Source organism: Phoenix dactylifera, chromosome 7 (assembly GCF_051530095.1).
Source record: "Phoenix dactylifera cultivar Ajwa chromosome 7, Ajwa_hap1_PhDact_Kaust_v1.1, whole genome shotgun sequence".
NCBI classification, from domain to species: domain Eukaryota; kingdom Viridiplantae; phylum Streptophyta; class Magnoliopsida; order Arecales; family Arecaceae; genus Phoenix; species Phoenix dactylifera.
In genome coordinates, this window is record NC_143196.1 from 29,999,597 (window position 1) to 30,025,726 (window position 26,130).

General features: G+C 36.1%; 2 protein-coding genes across 14 annotated transcripts; one reads left to right on the forward strand and one right to left on the reverse strand.

The window, feature by feature from the left end:
* Nucleotides 1-35: 35 nt before the first annotated feature.
* LOC120107347 (putative methyltransferase PMT2) lies at nt 36-6,771 on the reverse strand. Of its 8 annotated transcripts, none has more exons than XM_039120589.3 (7): nt 6,408-6,771; nt 4,751-5,507; nt 4,450-4,660; nt 4,031-4,325; nt 2,206-2,595; nt 831-908; nt 36-646 (listed from the first exon to the last, which is right to left on the reverse strand). In XM_039120589.3, exons 2-7 carry the CDS (start codon nt 4,994-4,996, stop codon nt 412-414), a joined length of 1,455 nt encoding a protein of 484 aa, XP_038976517.3. In that variant the 5' UTR covers nt 4,997-5,507; nt 6,408-6,771; the 3' UTR covers nt 36-411. The 8 variants fall into 8 exon arrangements, with proteins under 8 accessions (XP_038976517.3, XP_038976514.3, XP_038976516.3 ...); XM_039120586.3 differs by having other exon boundaries at nt 4,860-5,507; nt 6,408-6,658; XM_039120588.3 differs by having other exon boundaries at nt 4,860-5,545; nt 6,408-6,640.
* Nucleotides 6,772-10,146: 3,375 nt separating this feature from the next.
* Nucleotides 10,147-25,900, forward strand: DEG8 (Trypsin family protein with PDZ domain-containing protein). 6 transcript variants are annotated; one of them, XM_088701591.1, is made up of 16 exons: nt 10,148-10,472; nt 11,374-11,501; nt 12,237-12,319; nt 12,429-12,527; nt 12,758-12,824; nt 13,088-13,163; nt 13,245-13,311; nt 14,177-14,394; nt 16,026-16,093; nt 17,435-17,514; nt 20,284-20,370; nt 20,531-20,638; nt 20,764-20,952; nt 23,356-23,452; nt 24,907-25,456; nt 25,550-25,900. In XM_088701591.1, the coding sequence occupies exons 1-13, from the start codon at nt 10,300-10,302 to the stop codon at nt 20,893-20,895; spliced, it is 1,386 nt and encodes a 461-aa protein (XP_088557717.1). In that variant the 5' UTR covers nt 10,148-10,299; the 3' UTR covers nt 20,896-20,952; nt 23,356-23,452; nt 24,907-25,456; nt 25,550-25,900. The 6 variants fall into 6 exon arrangements, with proteins under 6 accessions (XP_008784256.3, XP_088557717.1, XP_008784264.3 ...); XM_008786042.5 differs by lacking the exon at nt 23,356-23,452; XM_088701592.1 differs by lacking the exon at nt 23,356-23,452 and having other exon boundaries at nt 10,295-10,472; nt 11,379-11,501.
* The last annotated feature ends 230 nt before the right edge of the window (nt 25,901-26,130 follow it).

Sequence of the window (26,130 nt, forward strand, 5' to 3'; positions counted from 1 at the left end):
TTATTAGAATGGTAAGTACTGCTGATGGAAGTGTCTGCACCAAGTGATATGCCAATATTCATTCAACTGGAGGTTGGGATTTCAAACATTCATCTCTTGTAAATTTAGATTACATCTTTAGCAGGCCTTGATTTACAATCCCAAAATTCAATGCCTATAATCTTTCAGGAACATTGGCAGGAAAGGTTAAATTAAGATAATACAAGGGATTATGAAGCAAAATCACGCAAGAAAAATAAATACTACGACCATTCAACAACCAAAACGAGCTTGAATTTCAATTAGTGAATGCTTTTGAGCTTTCCCTATCAAAAGTGGGCAAAGCCTAACTGGTCAATCCTGTCCAACTGGTTCCAGAAATTCACTACCATGTGCAGATGGTGACTCGGTTCATCAAAATGGTATCCTTTTTCATGCAACAGCTGTTTGGTTGTTGTCGCCACTAACCCAATACTGTTTCACAGCAACCAATATTTTTTCAGGCACAAGAGGGCCATCCTCATGATCTGCCATCTTAGTATTCCATCTCATGCCACTAACCATCTGCTTCACCTTTGTCAGGACATCAACTTGGTCACGGAATATTACTGCACCTTCTGGCCTTAAGATACGGTCCATCTCTAAAAGGATGTCCTCCATTTTGCACCTGCTTCAATTTCATAAGCATATTAGAATTTATGGTAAATAAGATAGTTAGTTCAGAAATTCTTCAAAATCTTCAATCCCATCTCATGAAATGTTTTCTAAGTTCATGTCTTAATATCTATTGCTGCCATAGAACATATCATGTCAAATATGGTATAGGAGCCTTTAACATTGCAGTAGCTTACCTGTCCTGGTACAAACTGAAAACACCATTGGCATGAATAAGGTCATATGTCCTTGGATAAGTGGAGAAAGCTTCACACCTGAACCATGTCAAAAAAAAAGCATGTTAAACAATGATGGAAGATGGCACATAAAAATGATGTGGAATTATTTAAAAAAGACATACAAATGTAATCTCACCCATGATATTTAAACCACAAAAAACAAGTAGATTTTTATTTTTGAGGAAAAACAGTGGTACTACAACCCAATTTCTATTTAAAATGCACACCAAGAAACAAAAAGAGACCAAGAAGAAGTCGAGTGAGGAAAAGATCTTCAATACTACATATTATTCATATCTTATGGCTACGCATGATGAAACAACATTACATATCAACAAATTGTGAAACATGAAAGCTTCCAAAGATACATTTCACAATTTCACATCATGCCCGGTAAAAGCAAATCTGATATCTTGACAAGAGAGACAATAAAGCTTCAAAAGTAAATTGTTCTGAAATTGCCACAGACTTCATAGGTTTCCATGAGATATATGTGACAAGAAGTACGAAGAGAAGTCCCACTCTTGATGAATAGTTGACCAAATCAGAGTTTTCTTAGAATCCAAATTAGACAAGTGGTAAATTCAGATACCCTAGAACACAGAAATGTAATACAAACAGCGTAATGGTGGCAATCACAGCCAATGAATGACCAAACTCTCTTATACAGCCAAGACCATGTCCTAGCCAGTGGAATGAAACATATCAGACAGCATCAAACGAAGGCTTGTCCAGCATCCATATCATCACATTGCAATAATAAGAAATCTCCATAATTAAAAAAAACTAGGTAAAAACCTTAATGATCCAATTATATACAGGAGAAATCTCTTCTGAGATATAATCTAAAATCAGTGAAAGAAGCATTATTAAGAAATGCTTTTGAACCTCCTGTCCGCTCAAATTACACTAATCTAAAAGTAACTCCAGTGATTCATTTTCCATTTTATATCAGGTGTAACCATGTATCAGATTAAAACACCCGCCCAATCATGAGCAAGTAAAAAAAATATCCAGACTTATCGTGACAGCTATCCCAAAATAAATGCTAGCTAAGGGATCACTATAATTCAAACATCCAGAAAACGAATAAGTAGATATGTAGAATACTTGACTCACTTAAGAATGTTATAGCAAAATGTTAAAGATGATAATTAGGCTATACAAACAAGTTCACTGGTACAAACATTTTGCACCATTTCATGGATCAGATATTATTATGTGATAAACGTATAATGAAATAAAGACTTACTGGTAAAGGAGGACCCAACAAACTTTGTCAACAGTAAGAGATTGAACTAAATCTCAAAATATAAAAAGAAAAAACCCATACCAGTCATGATATATGCCAATCAAGCCCCGTTCATACACAACACCCAAAGTAGATTTCTCAGCTATAGTAGGCACTACGTTCATCACCCATAATTTTGGAGATTCAATTGCTGCAGCAAAACTGCCCAAACCTGCATTCATGTCCATTATATTGCGATATCGTCCTGTGTCAAGATACCTATTGATCTTTTTATAAGATTTAACATGTTTCTTCCACAATTTGTCGTCTTCCTGATATTTCTGGACTGAGAATCCAGGAACTGAACCACTAGTTATTCTAGGGGGAACAGCATTTAGCCTGTCTGGAAATGTCTTCAGTTCTCCTCCGGCAACCTCTTCAGGATTGTTAACCTCAGGAAAAGGGGTTACGCATGCCTCCATCTTCTTGTACCTAGTGTCACCAAGACAGGGTAAAGGATAATCAGAAAATAAATTAGAAATGAAAACTATAATAGATGAGAAAGACGTGCAGGCATTTGAATGTTATTGTGCCAAAATCACCATAAAAAGTTAGATACCATCATCAGGATATGTAAATTGGCGTTTGATTATTTTAGTACCAGAATAATATCACGAAACATTTGATTATATAGAGATTAGAATGCAATATTTGGTCTATCAAGTTCATATAGATGCATATATAGATAAAAACTGATCAGAAGGTTCTGATAATCTGATGCTGCACTGCTGGTGCTACAAAGAAACTGTGTTCTTTGTTTTAATCCTGAAATTCAAACTCAATAAAGAGGGGAGGAGGAAGTGTCGACCAGTGTCACTGTGAACTAGTCTAAGGATAAGGGAAGTTGCACAGATCGATTACACTAGGAACTGGCAAATGTCATAAGGTGGTATCATAGATATTGGCCTTGGAGTTAGTGACCTTTCTGATTAAGTAGCAGATCGGACTACTATTGTCACAATTAATTCTATCCACACACTTAGAGCAGCCAGTAGTCAAGCTGATGCCCTAGTTAAGAGCAGTGAATAGGACCAGCAAATTTCTGCCACCTTAGCTCTGTAAGGTTAAGTGTTTTAAATGCCAAAACTTAGTTCATATGCCACAGTACTTTACTAATATATTAATATATAAGCATATCTCCTTGTATGATACACTGATTGCTGCATGCATTAGGGGGATACCCATACGAACATTCATGTCAGATACTGTTTAAGATATTGAAATATGGATATCAATGACTGATTCGAGGGCATGGCTATATATAGTGAGCAGACGTGCCTGCATACAAAAATACAAGTATGAGCATAAAATGAGCTTAACATAATACCACATATGTCCCAGTGTGGTTTTGAACAATAAAAAATGACATGTCATGTTCATAACTGAGGCTCCATATAGGCATGCAAATAGTTTAGTGGCATACAACATATCTTGTTGTCAAGACAGACAAGCAACTTGACAACATGGACCTTGCAGGAGCTTCAGTAGGAGTGAGCACAGTGAGTGTATGTGCTTTCTCTTAGACTACTAAGCCTTTAATTGTATGTGAAAATATACGCATGCAAAAGATGAAAGAGAGGCATCCTGTCACAATAGACTAGATTGGGTAGAATGGGTGAATCATATAGTTACAGTTGCTGACAAGACTTTAAGAGAGAAAGAGAGAGCGAGACTGACAAATTTATTTTGTCTGGACTTTGCACCCTGATTTTCCCATCAAATTTTAATATAGTGCCGAGACAGCTACATAGAAGAATATTTAACTTCTGATGCTCATTATATGTGTCCTAATAACTGTGAACATGTCATGAATCATGCCTTTATTTTCGGAAATTTTAGATAAGCAAATGTAAGTATAGAATAATACCAGACATCATCTGCATTTGTTGATTCACAAATTTTAACACGGGGTTCATCTTGCCTCACAGGACAAGAATCAGTATTTATTCTCTTCCTCCAGACAGCAATTTCACCCTCCTCAGAGACCTTTTCCCAACAAAGAAGTTCAGCAATTTCTTCGATCTTTCTTTGTTCCTCCTCAAGATCCTCCTTTGTACGTTGCCATGCCCTATAATTCATCTTCCAATTGATTGGAGGGCCTGAAAGCACCCAGTACCCACCAGGCCTAAGAACCCGATCCACCTCCATCATGTACATTCCATCTGCAAAGAAAGAATCAAAGGAATATCATGAGAAAGATTTGCCAGAGTCTAAGAACTGGCAATGAAAGCCAGGACTGCCAGGTCAATGAACAAAACAAAGAGCAGCTTCATTATTGAACCTTACCATTTGATCCCCATGGAATCAAGCACCTTGAACAATGGGCCATATCAAAGGCTCTAGATGGATATGGGAGCCTTATAGTCCCAAGGACACCAATAACCGCAGGCACACCTCTTTCCAGAGCAAACTGAACCTGTGCTTCATGTGAGTCCCTTGGTGCAAATGACATGGCCAGCACATTCCTTTTCAACAGGTAAGCTCCCCAGCTTGCAACCTGAAATAATTCCACAACAGCGGTAAGTTGCAAATAAAGTGATCAACATCTGAGGACAATCCAACATCTCCTAAAAATGTACAACCATACCAGACATAAATTGATGCCTGTTAACTGAAAAAACGATGTTGGAGATGTTTGAGGAGCATGTGTGATGGTACAATATGTATTGTAGGAATTAGAGAGAAATTTGGCATACCCCGCAGCCAGTATCCAGAGCAGTTCTGACTGTCCCATTAGCAATCGGGATAACAGAAGCAAGTTGGCCGATATATGCATCTGCGCCTTGAGGAAACTGTGTTCCTCCACCAGGGAATCTGAACACATTGCCCTCATATTGAACCCAGTTCTGAATAGCCTTCTCAACTGTCAAACTCTTATAGGGGACATTTGCATAGGGGATATAGTCACGGCTTTTTGGCCATGGGAACGGCGCAACATATCCTTTGGGTGCTGGTATAAGGCAGTGCAACTTTTCTTCTTCCGGCGGACAATGTCTCTCTCGGTATTTCATGTTTGCTCTTGGAAAGGTCATAGCCCGTTTTTGATCTTGGCAGGGAGTGTAATCAATGTAGCGATCATCACATGGCTCAAAATTCTCAGCTTTTGAACCAAGTTCTTCAAGATTGCTTGCTCGATCATGATGAGTATCGTAACTAAGATTGGGCAAGACGGTGCAATCTGTTTGCTTAGTGATCTCAACAGCTATGCTGTCCCCCTTTCCAAAACCACTCCTTTGCCATGCTCCGAGAACATAGAAGAAGCCACACATGCCAATTACAATAAATATAGATATCGAGCTCCGGGTTCTATTATCTGCTGCATTCCCTTTCATAGCCATGATGCACTTGATAACATATCAACAATTGCTTTAGTATACTGCAGCTTCAATATTAAACAGGTTGGGAGAAAAAAACTTTATACTGATTTTTTTCCCTAGCAAAACTTACATTGTAAGTACCAAATAAAAAGAAATGACACAAGTAACCAAAAGATTATTTCTTACAACTGTACATGCACCTTATTTGCAAAACACAAATTCAAAAAACAATATATAGTCGAAACAGATGTACTACAAAAACAACGAGAAACAAATGGAATCTGGCCTATTTACAGGTTAATTTCCAACCGATAAGTCACCAAATTATTTACTTCAATTATGTCTACTGATAAGCCAGGATATTGAAACCTGGAAATGATAAATTTGCTGCAAAGTCCCCCCTTTGTTTTATTGTTTACCTTCATAGTCAGTTTTACAGTGGCAGGGCCATGCAAGGTCATACCTAACGAATTAAACTTCCAATTTATTATTAGTTAAAACAGAAGATCAAACCACTTTCCCTTACAGTTCCCACCAAAAGCAAGCTTACATTAACCTGCGAACCACAACCTCCATGGCGAAAGCCCCAGATCCACCGTAAAAAACAGTGTCTTTAAGAGGCTCTTACCAATTTCCAGGTCAAATCCAAGTACTTCACAAGGGTGCACGCGACAAATCCAGTCGTCCACATCAGAATAGCAGAAAAAACATATAGTTAGGCGAAAAATAAATAAATATCTGATTTCCCCAAGGTCCTAACGTCTAACAAATTGATACATAACCGATCGGTTCAAACCAAATAGAGGGAGAAAACTGCTAGAAGCAACTATTCCAAGAAAATAACCCGATTTAGCTGAAAAAATATGAGAAAAATTGAGGAAGAAAAGAGAGAACACAGAGATTTAAACAAAGTTGGAGTATTGGAACCTTAAAAATTGTGGAAGTAAATGTGGAAAAGATTAGCAGAGCGGATCTCAGATCCCGCGAGCTCCGTCGAGACCTCTTCTTCTACTCCAACAGTAGCAACAAGCCCTGGATCTAAGCGAGGGAGAAAGGGACTGTGGCGATTGGGAAAGGAGTCGGGCCCTTTTATCGGATTCTCAATTGCCGAATTCTTCTCTTTCTTTAAGCAACGCGTCTCGCTACGGCGATCTCTGTACGGCCAAATCGGGAACAGCGAATAAAATATCATTTAACAAAGCGATGAATCAAAGGTAAAGTTCTCCATCAACCGTCCGATGAGGTACGGAGGACTCGTGATTACAAGGTGTTCTGATCTCGTTCAATTGGTGGTCAAATTGTGGACTCCGGTGGAGTAAAAGGGGTTGATCGTGAAGAAGATGTGGAACAGGAAAGACGGTGCTTTGCCACAAATTAGGTGGCACGCGCACGTCCTGTAGGTTGCTGGGTAATGGATTTGGAAGCGTGTCGTTGGTTTATTGGATCAAGATATAATAATCAGTTATCCGCTTCCTCGGTTGATTAGGGGACCATGGCCAAGGGTATATTTTTGGGGCTGGATGATGCGATGATGCTGGGAGATGGGGCGGGTGCGGTTTGGCGGCAACGGAAAGAGGAAAAATCTCAACCGTCATCCGAAAATCGATAATTCGATGTGGCTCCAAATGGGCCGGAATCGGAGCATACTTGATCCGAATTCCACCCGATTTTACAATTAAATCGTGATTTTGGACCTGACTTAACTAACTGAGTTAGGTCGAGTTGGATTCATGAAAATGATTCTGACCCAACAGACCATTCGGGTGGCCCAATAGCATCAAGTCCAACTTACGGTTCGAATCGAGCATCTAGCTATTATTTTTCATAGATAAAATATAATAATTATTAATTATAAAATTATTTAAAAGTTAAACAAAGCTGAAAGTAGCTAATTTAAATTGAATTTTAATTCAATTTTTTTAAAAAAATTATCCAAATAATGATCGTTCTTAAGTCTATAAACTACCTTTTAAACTATATTTATTTATGTACTTAAAGGTATTATAAATAAGAATTCTCCAAAACAAACAATGAGACATGAATGTTTTTTAATTATAAAATGAGTGAAAATAGATAAGAGGAGATGTGATAGTTGAGATGGAAAAGAAGAATTACTCTCAATGAGAGTTCATTCGATGAATTAAAAATATATTTTAAATGAAGGAGAAAAGGATTTATATAATCCTCATTTTTGGCTTGGGTTGGATCATGCTCGCTTTAGGTCCAGTGCATCTTTGTTAATCCAAATTAGACTTGAACGATATATAGGTTGGGTCGAGATGGGTTGAAAAATATAAAATCCATACCTAATGTATAATTTAGGTAATGTTCAAATTGTCAACTCGATCCAACCTATAGATCTTCAAATACAAATCAGGTTGGATCTAATTGGTTTAGGATGAGGTTGGTTCATAGGCAGACTCGACCCATTTGCAGCTTTGGTTATATATTAGGTGACTTTTGTTCAAATGATTTATTATAAAGTTTTGCTCAATAAAAAATACTTTTTCACTTGGCTAGTATTATAAAATGCCACAATTAAGTGATCCAAATATATGCAATTTTTTTTTTCTTTTTCGACTTTTGTTTTAAAGTACAAACTATGAAAATAAAATTTGCTTTGGACATAAGACCCGATCAGTGTTGCCCTTGCTTCTTTTTTTTTTTTTTTGTGAAAAACTTAAGAAGAAGAGTGAATGAGGCTAACTTTTGTTTTTCATTATTCTTAAAAATTTTGAGAGTTGGAAGCAAAAACTTTGACTTTCAAACATGAAAGAAAGTAAAAACAATGAATAGCATAAATTTTGTGCAAATGCAATTTCAACATCAATCTCCATGTCATATTTCACTTACTCATGAAAAAATAAAATACAAAAGCAACAACAATGTCAAATGTGCCCATAATGTTTGATTTTATGAAGTGAATAACACTGCATATTTTTAAGAATTGTGTAGTGTATCAAGATTTGAGTATATTGTAGGCCTTGGTTTCATCTAATTTGATGTATGAAGCCACAATATAGCAATATTTTTTGTATATCTTGTCAGTTAAGTATTAGGTTTGTTTATATTTCCAAATTATTACTAGTAGTATTGTTTCGATTTTGCTAAAGATGAGCAAGAAATCTATGTCACACTAACAATTATCTTTTTATCCTTGATTAAGAAAACCTGAAGACTTATATTGGGCAACAAATTCAATTCATTAGGAGATGTGCATAGCTTCTAGAAATTTAGGACTCAGTATGTACAAGGCTGATTGGTTCTTTCATTGCATTAGGATGCCGTTTGATATATATCAAGATGTATGCCACTAGTGGTGCGTGCAAATCCTATGATCTAGCTTCTGTCTATCTTAAGGTCTGTAATGTAAATCTAAGACACTTTAGGCCGCAACTATAGCAAGTGAAGCACTTTATGCTTGCTATTATACACAAAACTTAGGTATTAAAAGCATGGAAGTAAGAACAACTAAACCAATATACTTGGAGATGCATCATTGAAAAATCAAAGCCAATAGCCATTTTATACTTTCTATTATATACAAAAAATAGGTATTAAAAATAACGAAGGAAGAACAACTCAACCAAATCTAGATACTTAGAGATGCGCCATCGAAAAATCAAATCGAAGAACCTCCTCCAAGCAAAAAAATGTGATAATTGTAGCATCGTCTAATTCTCGAGGCATTATGGATGTTAGTTTAAAAATATATATTAATATACATGTAACAACCATCCAGGTTTGTTTTACTTAATTGTTAGCTTTCCATTAACATAAAAATCCAAGAACAAAAGCTAAAAAGATCAAGAATACTAGCAGACTCAATTAGTGAAATTATTGGAGGGTTGAGAACTAGTAACCTCTATTTGAATTTGATATTTATTGTACATCATGATTTCAATGAGTTTTAACTGACCTTGCCCTTTTTTTTAAATATTGATTTTAAAATAATAATCTGGTATATTATCATACTACACACAATTTGCTTTAAATATAAATGCTACATCTTTTTTTTTTAACTTCAGTGAGAGACAAGAGGAATGAATTTTCTCCACCTTGGATTTAGTGGGGCATTCATCATATCATATGACTCATAAAAATTTCAATCACACAGGAAGACCACAACTACACTTTTATTTATCAGAGTAGATGAACTTATAAATATTTTTTTAGTTTAATAAATCTATATATTATTAATAATATAAATAGAGAAATACAAACAATTCAGCCTTCATGCTCCGCGGCTGCCGCTCGTCTCTACTCTCTACACAAAACATGCAAAATAAGGGCTTAATTATATATTATTTTTTTAAGTCCATTATTTATTCCTAAATATACAATGTATGCAAAACTTTGCTGCAATTACTATAGGGATTGGGGGAGTGCGCCAAATAAAATTAAAAAAAGAAGTATATCCTTTTCTCGTTTATGTAGACGAGAAAACCTTTTTTTTTGTTTGTTTCCAACCGCTGCCTCCAGGAGGCTAAATGCGAAAAAAAAAAAAAATCCCCCCACTCTCCCTTGGGTCTCGCCCTCCTTAATTGATTTATACGAAAAAGCCCTTAACAATATATATTTCCCTCCACGAGTATGAGTGAAAAAATTAACAAACCTCCCTCGATAGTTTAATTATACGAAGAAGCCCTCAACATATCTTATTCCCCACCAGCCTCTCCGAGGCCACACGCACGCTCTACTCTCCCGCGCCGAGAGCTTCCCCTCCAATCACTCACCGGATCCTCTCGAAACCCTAACCCTTATCTCCGATTCTTCCTTTTCTCTCCGCTCCTGTAACCGAGCTGGATTTCCTCAAGAAATGCACGTCTTGGCTTGTAATCCTTCGCCGCAACCTCAGGGCCGCCGAGCTCCGAGCCATTTCGGCCGCCGAAAGATCTTCTCGGATAGCATCTCGTCAATCTGCTCTCAGAGAAGCACTTCCTTTGATTCTAGCGTCGATGAAACTTCTTGCGACTCCCAATCAGTTCCAAGGTCATCTCTTTTCAAAGTTTTAGAGATTAGATTTGAATTTGCTTTTAATCAATTTTTCCTAAGGCAATAAAAGCGGGTGGCTTTTGCTTCCCTTTCAGTCAAAAAAAAAGAGCTTTTAATCTTTTGGTCTTGAGTTCTGTTCCGGATTAACTTAAAGGCGATTCGAATTTTTTATCAGTTGTTATTCCCTCCTGTTAGTGCTCACCATTTGGTGCAAATGTCATCTTTCTCTTAGATTAGACAAGAAGTAGATGATACATTAGTAAATATAAGGTATAAATTGTTTCAAAAATTGAGTTCATCTTAGAAAATAAGGTGCTAAATTGATTATTTTACCATGATGCACCTCTCATTTCAGTTGGTTGATTTGTTCACAAATGCGCCTGTTCTCAGATACTGGATACTCACATGAGTCTTGTTGGTTGATAAATTAAGGCTCTGGATTGCTCATATAGATTTTCAGTCTCTTCTATTGTTCATGGGTTCAACTTTCACTCACCAACAGTATTTAAGATAAATAAAATCCACAACCAACAAGGTTTATCTTGTTTGACTTGGGTCAGCTAAGAGCAAATAAGCCAGTGGGTTATTAGAAATCTATCACAATCTTATCATGTCAAAATGCAGTACCGTGCAATAACATCATAAATATACAACATAATTACAATTTAAACAACCTTCTCATTATGCCATCTAATATTGATATATGGTTACTCATGTAAGTAAGTACATGAGCAAGCAGTTAAAATTTCACAAATGCAAGCATGTTCATGCACATATCAAAGTCTGTTTAATTGTTTGTGCCTGGTTGGGATTTCCATAGGTAAGAGTATTCTATTTTTTATCCATTCTATGTCCTCACTGATATATTTTGTTATATAAAATTTTTTGTATGTGCTAGGCCAGTTGGTAACCAGACTATTAACTTAGGAAAAATGCTGAGCCAGATCATTCCTTGGACAACAAGGCGTATGCTGTTTGCTAGTCCAGCCATATGTCTCTGCTTCCATTCTTCAAGGTACTTCACAGGTTCGGACTGTTTGGCACTTTTTTTCTTTAACCAATGAAATTTTTGTAGGCTAGAAACTGATTTTACTGGTTCAATGTCTTAAAAACCTACACCCCACCCCCCCCCACCAAAAAAAAAAAAAATGGAGAAAAGAAGTTGCATGTATGCACATGCATGTGCACTTGTGTTTTATTAAGTTCCAGTGCAGTCTCAATTAAAGTGGGAATCTCTTCATTCATCTTCCTATTTGTCACATTAACTCCTTTTTGTAACGAGAGTGTCAAATATATCTTCTTTCAAGTTATTATCCAGCATTTGCCTTTCCTGTTTTTTGATGACTTTTCCAGCTTTCTGGAGTGGTTGGGTAATTGGTGCTGTGGGGTTGTAAGGGATAATATAATTATGAGTTGCATTTCTTTAACTTCAGCAACTTCATTATTAAAAATCTTCCTTTCTAAAGTACATCATTACTTAAGTTATTATATTTTGATGGATCATACTTTTGTTTATTAAGTATGGTACTCTAGATTATTTAGGTTATGGTAAACTTAATGCTCAAATTCTTCTTTTTTGTATTGTTGTCTCAATATTTGATTTTACCTTTGCACGCGAATCCACCTAATGTTAAAAACCTGACCATGTAGTTTCATGGAACATGCACGAGTTTGAAGCCATGCGCATTGCACACTGAAGTTCAACGCATTCAGTGCTTGCAACACTGTTTTTGATCATTTTCAAAAATTTTGCATTTACAGCTGTTGCTTTGGGTGACCCATCTGTCACAGTCCAAGATGTAACTCCTCGCATTTTGCCCTCAGGGCCACTCTTTCCTTCTGAGGTTTGTATCATTCGTATCTCCCTAGGTTGTTTGGTGTTCGATGAGCAGTTCGCTATGTTCTTGCTTTGTATCTATTTAGCAAAAATATTGCTCAATGTCCACTTGGCAGGAAAGGATTGTAGAACTTTTTGAGAGAAACACTTACTCTGTTGTCAACATCTTTGATGTAACATTACGCCCTCAGCTTAACGTAACTGGTGTTGTCGAGGTATGCGATACGATTTTCTCATATTACTTGTTGAATATTTAATGAACTATCGAAAAATGCATCACCAGAATAAATATAAAGTTACTACAAATTGATAGATGCTTAGGGCTTCATTAACAGTGTTGACCCTTGAAAACATGTTTCATCATCAAGTGGAGACATAATTTTCCATATTCTTATGTTCAGTGCCTTCTATGATGGAAATTATTCTCTGAACATATAATACGCAGGTTCCTGAAGGAAATGGTTCTGGTGTAGTTTGGGATAATGATGGACACATTGTGACAAATTACCATGGTAAGAGCTGACAGGTTAAGTGTGTGTTTGGCCATATGAAATATATCTAACTTGACACCATATATCTCTATCTGAGCGATTCCATATTTCTTTTTTAAGCTGCTACTTGCATTTGATGTGTGTGGATGAGTGGGTTATTTTCGAATTGACATCTTATATTATGTCAAATGGTTAATTTTACTATAACTTTTTTCCAAAAAAATTGGATGTCTTTTTATTTGATCTGTTAGTTTAATTCTGCTTGTTATCATTTTTCTTTCTAGTGGTTGGAAATGCTCTTTCGAAGAATCCAAGCCCTGGTCAAGTTGTTGCACGTGTGAACATCCTGGCTTCTGATGGGTGATTATCATCTCAAGTTATTGTATGCATGTAATATTAAAATTTGACATCTGTTTTCTCATGGTTTATGATATTTGAAAGGGTACAAAAAAATTTTGAGGGTAAGTTGATCGGTGCAGACCGTGCTAAGGATCTTGCTGTGTTGAAGGTAGATTTTTTTCCTAGTCATCCTTCTTTTTTTTTCCTCACAATTCTATGCTAATCCAAGTTCTGTAGGCTTTGTCTATTATCAAGACTTCAGGATTGCAAATATCCTAGTCTATTAATTCATCCAAACAAAGCCAGCTTCCTGCACAATTCGTGCTCGTGTGTTTTAACCAAATTTTTACCTTCCATACTATTGTAACAATTTATTTCGCTTTGTCTTTGCGGATGCTATCTTTGCTGATGGTGAACTATACTCTTCTATATGTTCAATAATGAAATTGTTATTCGTTCATACCACTTGATAGGATGTAAAAAATATTGCAATATTCTGTATGACTTATGCATTATGTTCAATAACGATTTTTTTTATTCATTCATATCACTTGAAAAGATATAAACAATTTTCTGAAATAATTAAGTATGACTTGCGCATCTGTATGCTCAACAGTGCAATAGTACTTATCCATATCATTTGGTGGGAATTAAACAATTTTTATTTAGTAGTTACAAGATGACCAATATGCTTTGCAGGCTTCAATGTATGTGTAGTCTTCTGCTATGCTTACACAATCTAGATAATTATTACTAACTGCAATGAACTTGTAAAACATCCATATAATGACGTTTATGAGATATTTTTTTCACCATAGTTTCAGTTAATGTCGGCCATGTTCTGTTCCAAAGTCAGAAAAATTCCTATTCTTCTTACTATTAAAATTGATGATTCTTATGACGTTTTACTGGGTTACTTTGTAATCATCTAAGTAGAATCCAGTCTTTTTTTCCCATTTCCTGCTTCGGCAATAAGAGTAACATCTTTGATTGACATAATTTGTCTATCATGTGATGCCATAATTATGTAATAGGTGGAAGCTTCTGCAGACCTTCTGAAGTCAATTAAAGTGGGGCAATCATCTGCTCTAAAAGTTGGCCAGCAATGTTTAGCAATTGGAAATCCCTTTGGCTTTGATCATACTTTAACTGTTGGGGTTATTAGTGGATTAAATCGAGATATTTTCAGTCAAACTGGAGTAACAATTGGAGGTGGTATTCAGACTGATGCAGCCATTAATCCTGGGAATAGGTTTGTTCACCAGCTTTCTCAGTCCTTGTAGTAAAGTTGTCTTATTGTAGATTACATTTAAAAGGATTTATTGCCAAGAAAGATTCTCTAGATTTTTACTTAGATTTCTGATCCTTATTAGTTAAAATACTGAGACAAAACTACTCTTTTGCAACTTTTTAGTTCATACTGCTGATTAATTGTCAATTGCTTCTTTTATGTTTGTGAAATCTGATTGTTGATGTTGCTCGACTTGATCCACTTTTTACATGTCTGGTTCTGTATTTAGGAAAAATATCAGTTTGTTTGCCATTGATAAGGTCATAGATCTGTCATCGTCGTAGTAGGTATCCAGGATTGGATTAAAGGTTCAGTGGTTTGAATTGAATGAGTATTGTACTAAATTGGAGTGTTGTACCGATTTGCACTGTTCAATGGTTATGCATTTGTCGAAAATATCTTAGGAAACTAAGCTGCTAATTTTCCATTGAATCATGGAATGATCATCAAAGTGTGCTACTATCCATCAATTCCAGCAATGGCCTTTTAAGATTTCAACGGCAGTTTACTATTTATTTATTTATTTTTGTGAGATCTGGCTTCATTATGGAGTGAGTTTTCAAATAGCTACCATGTGACCATCTTGGATTTTTAAATCACCATGCGACTGTTAAACCTAGGAAAGGAGTTTTAAGCAAATGATATGATGTGGTGCCTTAAAATGTTCCTTTTTTTATGACAATTTTAGTGTAATTGTTTTACATGAGTGAATGACTGAATGTGTGAATTAGAATTCAAATGCTTCTTTCCATTTAAGTGTTGTGCAAATCTAGCTTAATTTACCATCTGGTTTCATAAGTATAATTCCCACACTGTGTCATTATCATTATTAGATGTTCTATCTTAAAAAATATTATCAGAAACTCGTGACCATTATTTAGTGAAATAAATAACTGAGGTGGCCCGTTATGCATGTACTACATGGACTAACAATGTGTTACTATTTTCACTTGGGAAAAATGAAGTGTTACTATGGACCTATTGTTGTGTCGTCATAAAAACCTTCTGAATAAGTGCACTGAGTAATGGTGCCAATCACGATTAACCTCTGAAGAATCATAATGCCAATGAATTTATATATCCAGTGAACAACTCTTCTAATATTCACTTTAGTCCATTCAAAAACTCCTCCTTTGAAAAATAAAAAATCATGCCATTTTATTTGTTTTTAAAAATCAGTGGTATCTCCATGGACATGCTAACCAGACTGCATGTTGTGTTAAAAAGTGTGACATGATTGCTTTCTATGACCCTCATAGTCATGGTGAGATGCTTGATGTCAAACTATTTTCTGATTACAGACTTTCTAAAAAAGAAATGTGCCATTTTTGTCCTTTCTAGAAAAGACATCTATGTCTTTTTTTTTGGAAAAAGGAAACATCTGTAGGAGGCATGATAAAGGTATTGCAACACTAACAAAAATAGATGGATTGGAAAGATCAGATATTTTGAAGAAGACCAGATGCCGTTATATTTTGAAGACATTGATCATTATATTTTGAAGGAGAAAAATAGATCCCATGCTAGCATGTAGAAAAGGAAATATTATGCCATCAAAGACACTTTCTTATATTGAATTGGACATTTGGCAGCGGTGGTCCTTTGCTAGACTCCAAAGGAAATCTGATTGGAATTAACACAGCAATATTTACGCAGACAGGTAAACTTCATTATTTTTTGCATCATTTCTGTATGGTTTCAATTATAAAAAGGCAAACAGTGCATCCTGCATTTAAGATTATGTATTTCTTGCTGTTCATTTTAAGCTGTGAGAACTATATGATTAAGCATATTGTCCTTATGAGCAATTGTAAATGTACCTTTGAAAATTCTCAGTTTACATAAAATGGAAGTTTTCGAACAGAAAATTCATTGCTTGCAATCTGTATGGTAAGGAAAAAGTTCTCCTGAAGATATTAGTAGTACGAACCTGTGCAGAACTGTCAGATGGCTGGTGCAATGTTTTCACAGATCTGACTATCTTCTTATGTTGTCCGAAGTCCCTAATGCCTTTTATGGAGTTCCATGGAGAAACCTAAGCAAATTTCTTTTTCTCACACAGATGTGCGGGCACATACACCTGCATATGATGCACATGCATGTAAGCACACATGCACATTTGGTGTATTTTGAGTTCCACACATGGAGGTGACTGATCAGAGCAGTTTGGACCTTGTCCACATAGTATGGAAAAGGCTAAAGAGTACTTTTGTCATTTATTAGTGCATTAAATGCATCCAGAAAAGAAAACTACAAACTATTCCACCATCAGATGTGCTAGTTAAGTGACAAAGTTATTCTTTCACTTTTTTGTTCACAGTGAATTACATGAAAATGTATTTGCTCTCAGATATGTAATGTCCGTAGAACATTAGCCCCCATTGTTGTTTTTTATTAGGTTTGGTGTAGTATTTTCTTTTCATCTTAAAGTAATCAGTCACATCCATAGCTTGCTGCGCCCTGTATTTTGATTTTTTAGCCAGGATCACTGTCTTTTCTCCTTGAAACTTTCAGCAGTTGTCATCAGATGTAAGCACTTTGTAACCACTTTGAACAATTGTAGACATCAAGTTAGGGTTTGCACTTGGGTGCAACTGGTCCCAGTTGATTGAATATTTATTTTTTTTTCTTCCAAAAAAAGATCAGAGATAAAGGTAGTTTGCCTGCATATCTGATGGAAAGAGTACAGTTTAGAACTTCGCCTGCTATATAGTTTTCCATGTGTACGTTCATTCTCCTTATTTTTTTATTTCCAAGTACTTGATTGAATCCTGATCTCTTCATTTTCAAGGTTTATAGCTAGTGTCTGGTTTGTTAGCATAAAAGCTTTATATGTAATATAATGATATATGAGGAGTTTGAAGCAAAAATATTCTAATATGGTGCATGCTTGATCTTATTTGCGTAAAATACTATTTGTCATACATTTACAGTTTTCCTCTAACCATTATCTTGTCAACTTGCTAAAGATCATTATAATAAAATTACTTTATTGTTACAGGCACATCTGCTGGTGTTGGCTTTGCCATCCCATCTTCAACTGTACTTAAGATAGTACCTCAGTTAATTCAGTTTGGCAAAGTATGTTTAACTTATGTATCTTATCATTTTTTTCTCAATTGATTTCATGTCCTTGTGTTTCTACTGATTAACATCTCACAAGCTATCAAATTTCGACCATACCATACTGACCTTGTATCACATGCTATCAACCCATATCAGCTTGGGTGTATTAACTAGCTTGGCAAACGATGAGTAGTTATGGGGGGGCGTACAATGTCTCATAACATACATGTATGTGAATAGTGCATGAGTATAGGGAGCATGGTATGCTGTACCGGTCGGTACTGATCGGTACCGAGCGTATCGTATCCGTACCGATGGGTATCGGTATCGGTACGCCAATATCGGTACGCCTGGCGTACCGCATACCATACTGTACCGACACTCGGTACGCCTATACTAGTGCGGCACCAGTACGGGGTTTGGTATCGGTACGGCGAACCTTGATAGGGAGAATTTGAAACCTTGGTTTCTTGCAACATCCTTAGATATGGACATATATGTATTTATATGTTTATGCATATATGTGCATATATATCTGTATATGTATATGTATGTAGTATGGAGTTAGACTAGGATGTACTTGAGTGTATGTGGGCTCTAATGTTTCCTAGTAGAAATCAATGAGCACCTCTCAAAATAACAATCGACATCGTTGATCATGGTACATGGTATAATTTTTCCTAGGGATTAAAAATATTTATTTTGGAGGTCTCTTGCCTATGAATCAAGCAAGCACAAATGAATGGCAGCAATATAGCTAGTGAACTGAAGTATGTTATACACTATTTACGAATCTAAACCATTGATCTTAATCTAAATACTTTAAAATATATGCAGGTCAATTTCAGCTGATTTGGATGCTTTTAGACTATAGATCAAATAAAGCATGGCATCATATACCATTAAAATTGTTCATTTTTCATCGATTTGATAAATAGGTAAAAGATACCAAAACTGTGTTTCTTTTGTTTCTAGGCATTTTATGCACCATAGATCATGTTCAGTGATGTTGATTTTTATTTTGAAAGGTCAATCGTCTGGAAGCATTTGGGGCCAAATGCACTTGATTGTATCCTGGACTAATTCTCTCTCTTTCTCTCTCTCTCTCTATGTATGTATATGTGTATGTATATATATTATAATGTATGCGTATATATATGAATATATAGATAGAGAGAGATGGACTATGCTCCTCTTTGGAAGAGAGGGTGTCCACTTCTCTCGAGTACAAAATCAATAGTGGGGCATCTAAATGAAAGATCTACTCTGTTGATCATGATCTACATCTTTAAAAATGCCTAGAGGCAAAAAATCACGTGTTTTGATAATCTCTAATCTCCGCATCAAATGGGTGCAAACATGAATGGTTAAAATGATGTGAGATCCTATTTCTCTGTGATCTAAGCATTAAAATATATTGATTTTCAATCTATATATTTTATCATGTGTAGATCATATCCATAAGATGGATTGCCAATTTAAATGTCTATATTATGTATTTTAGCACTGTAGCACAATGAAAACCGTTCATTTTTGTATCCACATGATGCATAGGTTAGAGCATGGTCTGCCGTACCGATCGGTACGGATCGGTATGAGCCGGTACGTACCGGTACGGTACAGCTATATTTTTCGGTTCCGACTATTTGCAACTCGTACTGATCGGTACCGGCCTAGTACCGGCCCGTACCGGCCCATACCGAACCGATACCGGCCGTACCGACCGGCTTGTATCGACCTCAAATTTTTTTTGGCTTTTGGCCCGAACCAGCCGAACCGGTACAGTACCGGTTCGGTTCGGTATGGTACCGGTACCGGTGCCCACCGGTACGTCGGTATGGTCGATACAGCGGACCTTGGTCCGTTAGAGACTATCAAAACATGTAATATTTGACTTCTATGATTTAGTATAGGTTATGATCAATGGTGTGGATTTTTGATTTGGATGCCCTATTATTGATTTTGGACTTGAGTAGATGCCCTTTCTTTCTTAGAGGAATATAGTCATACATATGGCAAAATTCATCCATCTAAGAAACATCAAACTACTGAGGATCAATTTGATTTGACAGAATATTGGGATTTGCCAACTTGAATGGCTCAGAGAATTTAGAAATCAAACAAGGTTTTTAGCAAAACATAAATTTCATATCAGTTGCTTATACATGCTCGGTACTCTGTTTTGAGCAGTCAGTTTGAAAATTCAAGCTGACTTTATGTGGGGAAATTTAGTTTAAATCTTGAACCTTTTATTGTTACTATACCAACTCCTGATCCTTTCAGGCTCAGATTTACAAGCATATGTTTCTTTCATTTATGCACTCATTCTTCTTTTTTTTGATACCATTTGTTTGAACTTTGAAGTGTTGTATAACTGTCTAAGAATATGATTATGTTGGAAGAAGTGCAAGAGTGGCAGTGGTTGATGATAAGAAAGAGGAAATTTTTGTAAGGTTTAACTAGTTGAGGGATCAACCTAGTGATGAGGGTCTTGGATTCAGATTGAAGCTGGAAAAGAGGTGGGAGGAAACTGAAGGATACTTGGATAGAGATATAGTTAAAGATCTCAAAGATGCTTTCCAGTTCATAATTATTATTTTTGTTTAAGAACCAGTTATGAAGTAAGACTTACCTGAGAAGGATAGGACTATCTCCCCAGAAGCACCATTCACTTAACTAACATCCTGGTTTTTTGGGGTTTATAATCTATTGTATCAAATCTGATATCAAGGACATTTTGATTTATTATTTTGTTATGCTCTCTTTGCTTCCTCTTCTTTTAAGGTTGTGCGTGCTGGTTTGAATGTGGAAATAGCTTCAAATCTGGTCGCTAATCAACTAAATGTTCAGAAAGGAGCCCTTGTACTGCAGGTATAGTGAGTTGAATGGCTCTATGCTGTTTCACTGACGTATCCTGAGACACCATTAATAATCTGAAAGGAGAAATTAACAGGTTTCTTAATTAGATAATCAATCTACTTTGTCAAATTAGATAGTCATTCTGTTGCACCATTTCAATACTGTATGCTAGGTTATGGGGAACAGTGTTGCAGCCAAAGTAGGTTTGCTTCCTACTACAAGAGGTTTTGCTGGTAACATAATTCTCGGGGATGTCATCGTTGCAGTAGATGATAAGCCTGTAAGTATTTGTTCTTCCAGATCAGCTTTTTTCAGGGAATTTATGGCAGTAATACTGTTTTTCAGATATTAGAAAAGATGGGATATAACTTTCTGACAAAAATTTAACAACATTTACCCGGGCAGATTAGAAGTAAAGCAGATCTATCAAAGATTCTGGATGACTATAATGTTGGAGATAAAGTTGTGCTGAAGGTCCAAAGAGGTAATCAGAGCTTGGAGCTGCCTTTGGTCTTAGAGGAGACAAGCATTCGATGAGCACCCAAAATCCTCCATCTGTCTATTTGTGCATATCCAAGCTTGTGAAATTAATAGGTGATTCATTCTTTCACTATTTTCTCCATTCTTTCACTATTTGTTCCCTTTGAAAAGGGAAAAGAATAAAATGTGCCAAATAGGGCAACCAAATTGCTCGGTTTATATTAACAGACATTGGCTATCAGCTTTTAATATTTCCTCATTGATTCATATTGTTATTATTCTTCAGTCTGTTTCTTTTCCTCTCCTAAGGACTTGATTATAAACTGTTTTATCTTCTCTTGTCTATTATACTTATGATGGTTCTTAATAGACAATAGTTACAGTTTAGATGACACCAACCAGCACAACATAGTTTCTGTAGGGGAAAAATTTGAGACCGTTCTGTCCAGCAGATTGCTAGATATCTGTTCCCCATTGAAATTTTTTATTGGGAGGGTAAGATCAATGAACCTTATGACGCTAATGAAATGCATTGACGTAACCCTTGTGATTCTTTTTGTGCAGCTGTCCAAACATCATATATAATCCCTTGTTCTTTGTCACACATTGCAAACAATTGAATATAATGGTTCTTAGAAATGATGTATAGATATTTAGAATGATATTTCAAACAAAAACACTATAGCATGGAAACAAATATGTTCAAATAGTTTGTAGGATCATGCAATATAAATTCCTTATTTGTTCCGGCTTGTTTGTTAACTGCTTTTTATAAGGTTCTGTTCCGTTGGTGTTTTTTAACTCTTTGCCAAGGCTCTGTGGGCTGCATCACCCCTGAGGAAACAAAGGTCATATTGTGGCTACCCATCAATAACAAGATCCGCACTGCTACCTGCAGAAAAGAAACCTTCATCTTGCCTGCTTTTCTCTCCAAGATGAGACCACCAACCATTTGTTCCTTGTCCTTTTTCAGTCAGTCTGGAAACATTGTCTTCCTCTTAAACTCCTGCCTCTCCCAAGCTCTTCGGTGAATCTTGGGCTTCTTCGAGACTGTTGTATGTCATAAAAGACTGGCTTTCAGGTTTGCACATTGCCCTGGTGGTGGTCTCTTTGATCACCAGGCTTAGAAATCTAGTCCTTTCCAAGAAAAGGATGTTATGTTCTCAGGTGTTGATAATGTTAGGTTTTGCATTTTTGGCTAGACTTTATTCGCTTAACTTCTCCCTGCATTCTCCTTATTAGTGCTCTCCTTAGTTTCTATTTTTTTTTGTTTTTTCTTGGCCTTGGGCTTCTCTTTGTACTTGCTTTTCATTTACTTTATGAATGTGAGTTGGGCCTTGTCAAACTTGTCTTCTCAAAAGAAGTCCTTTCATTTACTTCAGTTCAAGGGAGAGATTGTTAGAATCAATTGTATCAGTGAACTTGATTATTCATCCTTAAAACAGAGATTAGTTGATGTTCTCCATAAGGATGCTTCTTCTTATACAGTAACACCTCTGAACCACTTGTATCCTTATTTACCAGGAGTAAGTGCTGGTGCTGGTGCAGATTCAGGTGCAGATATGGGGAAGTGGGCCTCTTGAGAATATTTTTAGTAAGAAAACACTTAGGTTGCAGGTGTGGGAACAGGTTTCTGGGGAGATTCAGAAGCAGATGCGCTAGCTAAGCAGAAGATTCCTGCTACTAAGCTTGCAGCTTATTATGGCTAGATTCTGTGATGACAAATAACTAGTCCTAAAAATCTGCCATTTCTTTTTCAAAATAGCCCTGCTGGACCATTTAACTCTGATGTTTGATAGTATTGAGCAATTAGTTATCTCCATGTATTTTGTTCTTGTTTTATGGATGTGCATCTTGAAGCAATATCTGTAAGTTGTTTGGGATGCACAGGGGTCTTCTTTCTCTTACCCTTTCTATGTGCAACAGCATAAAGTCATTTAAAAAGCAGAAATTCTGAGACTGACAAAGCGATCTGATCAACTTGTTTCGAGCTAGATAAAGAATCTGGATTCGATATTATTTGGATATACCTGTTATGCTGTATGAGGATGATATTCTCAGGGTATCTGATAATACAGTAAAGTTGTTGGCTGGGGTGGTAAATCGTTTAGGCTAAATGGAAACCATTCTGATGCCATGATCAACTTGAAAGGTGACTTATGCTGATTATCAGAAACGGTCTTATTGTATTCATTTATTTTTGGGATTTTTGTATTTTTGGCGTCCCTGATCTCTCTGTTTTATCCCACTGTTATATCCTTCTCTCAAACCTTGTGAGTTCACCAGTCATTGTTTTTGAATTTACTTAGAAGCCTCTGACCCAGCATTCAGTCTGTGTGTAGCAAAATGGGCATCCAAATTTCCCTAAAATGTAGCCTGGATCGTTCTAGAGGACGTTAGTAGGAATATGACCTTTAATTACAATTTTGTATGCCAGTGCCATGCCAGCATTCGAATAAAAGCCTTGGAATATTTGTTGTCCAATGTTCTTATGTAGATATATATATGTGGAACTAGGTGTTTGGATAGAGCAAAAGCATATTTGAAATGTGTAAAGGAGGCGCTGTGTTTGAAATCCAGTGATTTTTGGGCATGCCGTTAGTTATCAGGGAAGGTAAGCTCTAGAAATCTTGTGGATTCGCCTTCTTTTGTGCTGGACTAGATCATATTTTGTTTAACTAGTTTATTTGATGTGGGTAGACACTGTATGGAATCATGCAGTGCAATTATATCATCAATTGGGAGATTGTGCATATTAAATCTAAAGTGCTATTTCCACATATGAAGTTTTGCCAGAGAAAGGCCTTTATGTATAAAATGCCTTTAAAACCCAGTCTAGTGGTTTGGAGGATGCTTATGGTTGCTTGTAGAGTTCAAGGGAGGATCGGTCTTTAAGTCAGTTTTCTGGTTAGGTATATGGAGCCGGAGGAGTCTTTGTGATCTTGAAGCTTTTTGTCTTCCAACTCCAACCGAGTTTAATATGTTTACTTCAGATAGTCACAAATCGACTTTTCTGGCTGTTTTGTTTCATATTGTTGGCTGGTTCGGTTAAATTCTGAAAAATAATAATTTAGATTTAATGATAGAAAAGGAGAGGCTATCAAGAAAATGTTTCATAATGAATACAAAAATATGGGATACACAAGAAAATTTTCAATGTAAGTTGTAACGTGTATGCATTTACGAATATTTAGTTTATTCCTAACAATACACCAAAGATTTCTTATAATCTACATTAATATCTGCTGAAATTTAACAATAGGCTAAAAGAAAATAACAGATGATAATGCATAGATTTAGAATTGATGTTTAACTGAAAAACCTACCATGTTATAATATCTCACCTGTAACTATTGATTTGATCTTGTACACTCCATATACATAACTTTTATGTAAAGCAAACTTCATATACATAACTTTTATCTAAAACAAACTTCATCAACCTCTTTTGTCCTTAACAGGCCAAAAAAGAGCCTGTTTCTGTTTAGCAGGACAGAAATCTGAAATATTACACGTGGAAGCATTCATTTAGGATATCTTGCTGTAGCAGGGAAGTAGGATGATATGTTGCTGGTGGGAAGGCTGATGGAGCAAAATAAGGGGGGACAACAAGTATACTGAAAAGTTCAATTTCTATTGCACCACAACATGATAAGAATCTTGTTTTTGCATGTCAGCTTTTCTTTTCTGTACTTCTCAGTGTTAAATATGCCGATAAGCAGGGTTGATCTTTGTTGATGCGGGAGTTCCAACTTGATTAAAAATGAAATTCTTTTAGGGTAAGATTTTTTTTTTTTTGGTTTGGAGCACATAGCATTAACATGAGAACATCCTATTATGGGTGACAAACTTTCCAGAAAAAAAAGTAATCTGCAAAGATCTGTCACATTAGCTTTTTAGGCAAGATGCACGAACATGTGTTCAATTAGTCTCCATTGCATCCTCTTGGATATTTGAGATACTCATAGCAGGGGATATAGAGCTCTATTGTGAAATTAAATCTTGCAATGGCTCTGATGAGCAATGCTTCAGCTCTGAATTCTGAAAGTAAACATTCCTTGGGCACAGGTGTCATGACACATGGTGGGAAGCTGCAGTTATGCATTCTCAAAGTTCTAAATGGAACGGGAGATATTACTTAAAAGAAATAGGGCAGCACTTGCATTCCATCTGTGTATTTTATCCTCGAGAAGTTGCAGCATTAAATTTGATCTGGAGTCGCCTGGATTTGTGATCTTCGTTATTATGGAAGTTGCTCTTGAGATTCTCTCAAAAAATTCACAGAAATTTTTGTTGCTATTATCTCTGTTTTCCTTTAATTTATTTATTCATTAAGAACTTCATTTGTTGTAAGGAAATGCCTGATGCTATTGAGAAGTGAATCTGTTGATAACACTGTAACTTGAGTAATTAACAAATGCATCGGCTTCTTAAACTGTTCTTCACCTTCTGTCTTTTTCTGCAGCTCCAAATCTTACGATGCAAGGAGAAAAAAGCTCAATTCTTGTGCTCTAAATCAATCATGTCCTTCTCTTCATGAATTATTATTACTCACTATCTTCATGATTTGGGTGATTGATTACTTGTATGGATGACAATTTATAAGTAGAGTTTACAGGTGGAATACCATGGCATTTGAATGCCATTTTATGAGTTTTTTTGATCTTTCAATATTTTCTATTGTAACATATGCTTATGTGCCTCGTGGCAGATGGATCAAATTGGTGAAAAGGGAGAGGTGCACATATTTCTGCAGAAGGAACTTCCCAACTTTGCACAACAGATTGGACAAACAGTTGTAATATATGACATTATTCTAGGGAAATTGCATGGTTCAATGTAATCTTGGCAAATTGCATGGCTTCACAGATTCAAATAAATATGGCTCTTATGAGTTGCCCTTGTAGTTTCAGAAAAATGGCTTTCATATTAAGGGCTTTTTTTTCTGGATGAGTTGATTCATTGAAAGTAATCCATAGTTCGGAGGATAATTTGTAGACTTTATTATATATTCTTTTATTGCAAACCTTACAAGTTTTGGAAATTCAAAGATGAGATTATGGTGATTTACGTACAGGCAACACCTCAAGGCATGCATGGAGCCTTTTGGATGTTGTATGTTTTCTAAAACCCTAGACTGAATTCCAATGCCAGCTTCCTGTCTGTATGAACTTTATTCTGTTCCCAAAGTTTTAACCACCTCTAGACTGGCTTAGCTGATATCAACTTAACTTGGGTTGCTCACTTCTTTTCCTCCAGGTTTTAATTCAAAAATATCGAACTGGAGCCCTA

Coding starts and splice junctions, on each gene's coding strand:
- LOC120107347 (XM_088701585.2), bottom strand. CDS start 5,501: ATGGCTATGAAAGGGAATGCAGCAGATAATAGAACCCGGAGCTCGATA. Junction 2,596..4,030: donor ACAAATGCAGATGATGTCTG/GTATTATTCTAT, acceptor TGGTGACACTAG/GTACAAGAAGATGGAGGCAT. Junction 650..830: donor TTCAGTTTGTACCAGGACAG/GTAAGCTACTGC, acceptor ATGAAATTGAAG/CAGGTGCAAAATGGAGGACA.
- DEG8 (XM_008786034.5), top strand. CDS start 10,300: ATGCACGTCTTGGCTTGTAATCCTTCGCCGCAACCTCAGGGCCGCCGA. Junction 12,825..13,087: donor CATTGTGACAAATTACCATG/GTAAGAGCTGAC, acceptor TTTTCTTTCTAG/TGGTTGGAAATGCTCTTTCG. Junction 13,312..14,176: donor AGGATCTTGCTGTGTTGAAG/GTAGATTTTTTT, acceptor ATTATGTAATAG/GTGGAAGCTTCTGCAGACCT.